The sequence below is a fragment of the Musca vetustissima genome, unplaced genomic scaffold (assembly GCF_032173495.1).
Source record: "Musca vetustissima isolate MV318-11 ecotype Yass unplaced genomic scaffold, APGP_CSIRO_Mvet_v1 utg24537, whole genome shotgun sequence".
NCBI classification, from domain to species: Eukaryota; Metazoa; Arthropoda; class Insecta; order Diptera; family Muscidae; genus Musca; species Musca vetustissima.
Genome location: NW_026889627.1, coordinates 7,940 through 12,933, shown reverse-complemented (window position 1 = coordinate 12,933; position 4,994 = coordinate 7,940). Strand labels below are relative to the sequence as shown.

At 39.8% G+C, this 4,994-nt stretch overlaps 1 protein-coding gene across 1 annotated transcript; it reads left to right on the top strand.

Moving 5' to 3' along the window:
- The first annotated feature begins 3,516 nt into the window (after nt 1–3,516).
- Nucleotides 3,517–4,770, top strand: LOC133337317 (vasopressin V1a receptor-like). The gene is made up of 3 exons (XM_061545552.1): nt 3,517–3,529; nt 3,573–4,008; nt 4,350–4,770. Exons 1-3 carry the CDS (start codon nt 3,517–3,519, stop codon nt 4,768–4,770), a joined length of 870 nt encoding a protein of 289 aa, XP_061401536.1.
- The last annotated feature ends 224 nt before the right edge of the window (nt 4,771–4,994 follow it).

Sequence of the window (4,994 nt, the reverse complement as noted above, 5' to 3'; positions counted from 1 at the left end):
TAGAATAGATGGTACAACTAATAGAGCAGATGGTACTGTAGAATAGATGGTACAACTAATGGTTCATTCGACAGCGATATTCACCGTCGACGAAGATCGCCCCATAGATCTTCTGTAAAATTTTTATGTCAAACACTCCTTTGACTACCTCGAAGCTGTATTTCTGAAGATCCACAGTTGGTCCAAGTCTACTGGACTTCTTGCGCGTTGATATCATCTTGGTCTTCTCCCCATTTTCTGCCATTTTCTGTTCACTTTTGCCTCTCTATGACCTTTTCCAACAGGATGTTAAAAATATCACATGACAAACTGTTACCTTGTCTGAATTCTGACCTCCGAGAGGTCATTTCCGACTGTGACTGTTGAACTTGTGCCAGTTATAGTTATCCTCCCAAGCCGTATTCATTTGGCAGGAATGCCGAACGCAGAAATGGCTTACAACACCTCTGAACGGATAAGGCTGTGGAATGCGGCTTTATAGTCAACGAATAGGTGTAAGGTGTCGATGTGTTTTTCGTGGGTCTTTTCCAGAATTTCGCGCAGAGTGAAAATCTGGCCAATTTGGGATTTGCCAGGTCTGAAGCCGCGTTGGTTTGGTCCAATAATGTTTTGCACATATCCACCTTGTCACCTTTTTTGTGTACGGGACACAATAATTGGACATGGATTCCTCTAGCCAAATTGTACTAAGCAGCTTGTACATGCTCCTGACCACCGGTCTTGAATAGTCGATTAATTGCTACTCTGACTTAATCTTGGCTAGGTTGTATGCAATATATACCGTCATATCTCATTTGTTCTGGGGTATCTTTTTCACCACACTATTTGATGCTAGATATCCCTTCCATTACGTGCGATGGGATACGACACTCCCGATCGTACCATGGGTTTCTTGATGGTGGTCTTTGGTACCCAAGTGTAGCTTTTGCTGTAGTTTGTAAGGAATGGGCAATTTTTTGCCATTATGCTATTATCGGGACATGGAGTGTTTTCGTCGAGCAATTGGTTAAGTTGAGCGGAGTAGGTTTCTGCTATCTGTTGTGTTTGCAGCTTTTCGACATCGAGTTTCCATGTTGTGTTAGATCGCGCCTTTGCTGCTACATTCAGACAAGTGCGAACCTTGGCTGCAACACGGTATTGGTCCGAATCGATATTCGCTCCTTGGATCGATCGAACGTCTAAACCACTAGATGAATGTCTTCGGTCTATTACAACATGATCAATTTGATTTCTCGTTTTTTGATCTGGAGAAGTCCAGTTGGCCTTGCTGCTAACTACCATGTTTTTTGCTGCCGCAAATTCAATCATCCTCATGCCGTTGTCGGATTTTTCTTCATGGAGCCTGAATTTTCCGACGGCAGGGACAAACATATTTTCCCTTCCGACTTTTGCATTAAAATCTCGTAGTAGAATTTTAATCTCACGGCCAGGGCAGCGGTCATATGCTGTTTCTAGGCGCTCGTAAATAAATGTCTTGGTCTGTTCATCTTTGTCTTCCATCTGAGCATGGACGCAAATAAGACTGATGTAGAAAAACTTCGCTTTTATACGGATTATAGCAATTCGCTCATCTACTAGAGTGAATTTGGGGACGAGGTCTTTATACTCCTGTCAACCATAAATCCGCAGACAAATTCATGTATCGTGCGTAATCATCTGATTTACTTACGCCTATCCCTTTCCATCCCATTTAATGTAAGGCAATAATATCGGCTCTGTACTTCTTGAGCGAAAACTACGCCTGTTATGTACAACATTGCGCACATTCCAAGTGGTCTTTTATACGTTTGGGAGGGTCGTTCTTAGCCTTTTCATTCTAAGAGGGGTTTTCCAAGGGTGGGCAACTCACCCGACGCCTCAACCCATTTTTATACCCTTCACTCCACTGTGGTACAGTGTATTATGTCTTTGTGCAAATGTTTGTAACAGGCAAAAATAATCGAAATAGACCCATGGTTCGTTTTGAGAATATGCATAGAATCACTTTCTGAGTCGATTTATGCATGTCCGTCTGTCTCTCCATGTTAAATTGTAAAAAAGGTGCAGGTCGCATTTATGATCCGAATTCGATGAAATTTGTCATAGTTCATTTGTTTGGCACAAGGACGAACCCTATCGAAATTGGGAAAAATCGGTTCAGATTCCCATATATATTTTTGTCTGATTTAAGGTAAATGGTGCACCAAAGTCCCTATATATCTTTCGATCTGCACGAAATTTGGCAGAGCGTAATGAATAAGGTCAAGAATGATATGTACAAAGTTTCGCGAAAATCGGTTAAGATTTAGATATAGTTCCCATTTATATCTTCGTCCGATTTAAGGTAGATTGTGTACCAAAGTCCCTATATATCATTCGATTTGCACGAAATTTGGCACAGCGTACTAAATTAAGTCTAGAATGATGTGTGCAAAGTTTCTGAAAATCGGTTCAGATTTAGATATAGCTCCTATATATAGCTTCGCCCGTTTTTATGTAAATAATCCACTAAAGTCTCTGGAAATCTTTTGACTTGCACGAAATTTGGCTCAGCGTAATGAATAAGGTCTAGAATGATGTCTGTCAAGTTTCGTGAAAATCGGTTCAGATTTAGATATAGCTGAAATATATTGTTTCGCCCAATTTTAGGTAAATATTACACCAAAGTCCTTAGAAATCTTTTGATTTGCACGAATTTTGGTATAGGGTACTGAATTAAGTCTAGAATGATGTTGCTAAGCTTCGTGAAAAGATTCATAGCTAGGCCGATTGACACAACGTAAGTTTCCCCGAAATCGGGTTAGATATAGATATAAAACAAAAACTCGTCGTCTGTTAGGATACATATGTAGAATATATCGAAAGTGGTGAAGGGTATCATATAGTCGGCCCAGTCCGACTATACTACTTTCCTCACTGTTTTTTTTTTAGTTCTTATGGGTGAACTCGCGATATATCGAAAGTGGTGAAGGGTATCATATAGTCGGACGAAGATATATATCGGCCCAGTCCGACTTTACTACTTTCCTTACTGGTTTTTTTGTAGTTCTTATGGGTGAACTCGCGGCACATATCAGTTCACTATTTTAACTGATGATGAAAGTAGTTAGCCCAGGTTACACCGCTGGCTGGTCAGTGCCTACAATTGAGATGAAAGAGGGACCACGACAAGTCTGGGCTTTGCCATGTTAAAGCCAATAAGGGCCGTTGCTTGGTATCTATCACACCATACGTCATCCATGAATTTTAGTAGGTCTTAAAAAAATATGTTTAATGCATCCACGCTTATAAATAGGTCTTGGTCATTAAAGCACCATTTTATTTAAAATACTCTCTCAAATATAGTCCTTATAAATATTCCGAAAACAATATATCCTAGTCTCCCTTCCTATTTTCTACCCTGATATTTTCAAAGAATTAAATGGAAAAATATATTGCAATTTTATATACGCGTTTTTAACAAGAAATTTTAATATTCTCTGTCTGTAAAATTGTATGTATAGGTATTTTAATATTCCTCCCATATATTGTGTATACATGTACACCTTTTGTAATTATCTGTATTTCTCCGCTCTCCCCCGTATTCTTTTCAGATGACATAACCCAACTGAGCACGAATGGCGAACAAACCACAACCTCTATTAATCCATTAAATAGTAAACGTGCAATTGTGGCCAAGACCACAGATGGTCGCCGCCAACAACTTTATTGCATGCGTTCTGCCTCTTTCAAGTCATTCAATCGTAACAGTAGAACTAGTGCTGATAGTGAGGAGACAACATCGTCCTCATGCCACTCACTTAATGCGTTGTCCACAAAGTTTCCAAGACAACTTAAACCGACACATCAGTCGGTGGCGATGGCAACATCTGGCCTGCAGCAGCGACAATATCATCAGCAGCAGCAACATCAACCACCATACATGTCAACAAATGATGGAGGCGGTGTCGGTGGTGGTGGTTGTGGCACAGAGAAGCGTAAACTGAATAGCTCGCCAAGTTTACGCATAACTGAATCGGCATTGAGAAGGTAAGTTTTCAGTGTGTGCGTGCGGAAATTTTAATATGTTAAAGGGAAAATAAAATTTTCAAAGGGGAAATAGAAAGAAACTTAATGGAAAAGGAAAAGAACTCGATTGGGTTATTTGAGGGTAAGGGCTTCATTTGGGCGTCATGGTATTTTATAGCCAAGGACATCAACATGCGATCTTGGAACTTTAGTCCATGGTTCTTGCATACCTTTTTCTTTAAGTGCAAACATTATAATAGATCTAATCCACTTCCTAGGAACTACAATTCTAATATCTCTCAAACTAAAATCAGATGAAACTAATGTCTCTCCTCCATCTCTCTCTGTCTGTCCATTTTCAGATCGAACATAGAAAAAACCTTGGAAAGCAAAAAACGTGTTGTGAAAATGCTCTTCGTGTTGGTACTGGAATTTTTCATTTGTTGGACACCGCTTTATGTTATCAACACACTGGCCATGTTCATCGGTCCCGCAACATACGAGTACGTCGACTATACAACGATAAGTTTCCTACAATTGCTGGCCTATTCATCGAGTTGTTGTAATCCAATTACGTACTGCTTCATGAACGCCAGTTTTCGACGGGCATTTGTCGACACTTTTCGTGGCATACATTTGAATGGTGGAACATTTTGGCATAAAAACTCCAAAACAGCATCGGCAGCAGCAACGAATCTATCAATGGCTGGCAATTCAATTGCAATGGGTAACAGTTGTACAGTGGTTACGGCTAATACCGTATTGGATAGTCCAAGACTTTGAAATGCATCGAAGTGTAGATGGTGGTGGAATAACAAAAAACCGTCAAGAGCTTTATTGAGGAGGTGTGAAGAAGTTGTGGATGTGACAACAACTGGATGTTAAGAATGCGCAATGTGTGTGTGTGTGGGGGTAATATGGTGTACGTGTTTTACCAAAATCCAACGATTATACTATATTATAAATTATAATTAAATTGTGTAACTATGGTTTCAAATAAATTTTTT

Excerpts from the sequence above, each read along its gene's own strand:
- LOC133337317 (XM_061545552.1), top strand. Across the intron at positions 4,009-4,349 it reads ACTGAATCGGCATTGAGAAG|ATCGAACATAGAAAAAACCT; the intron begins GTAAGTTTTCAG and ends GTCCATTTTCAG.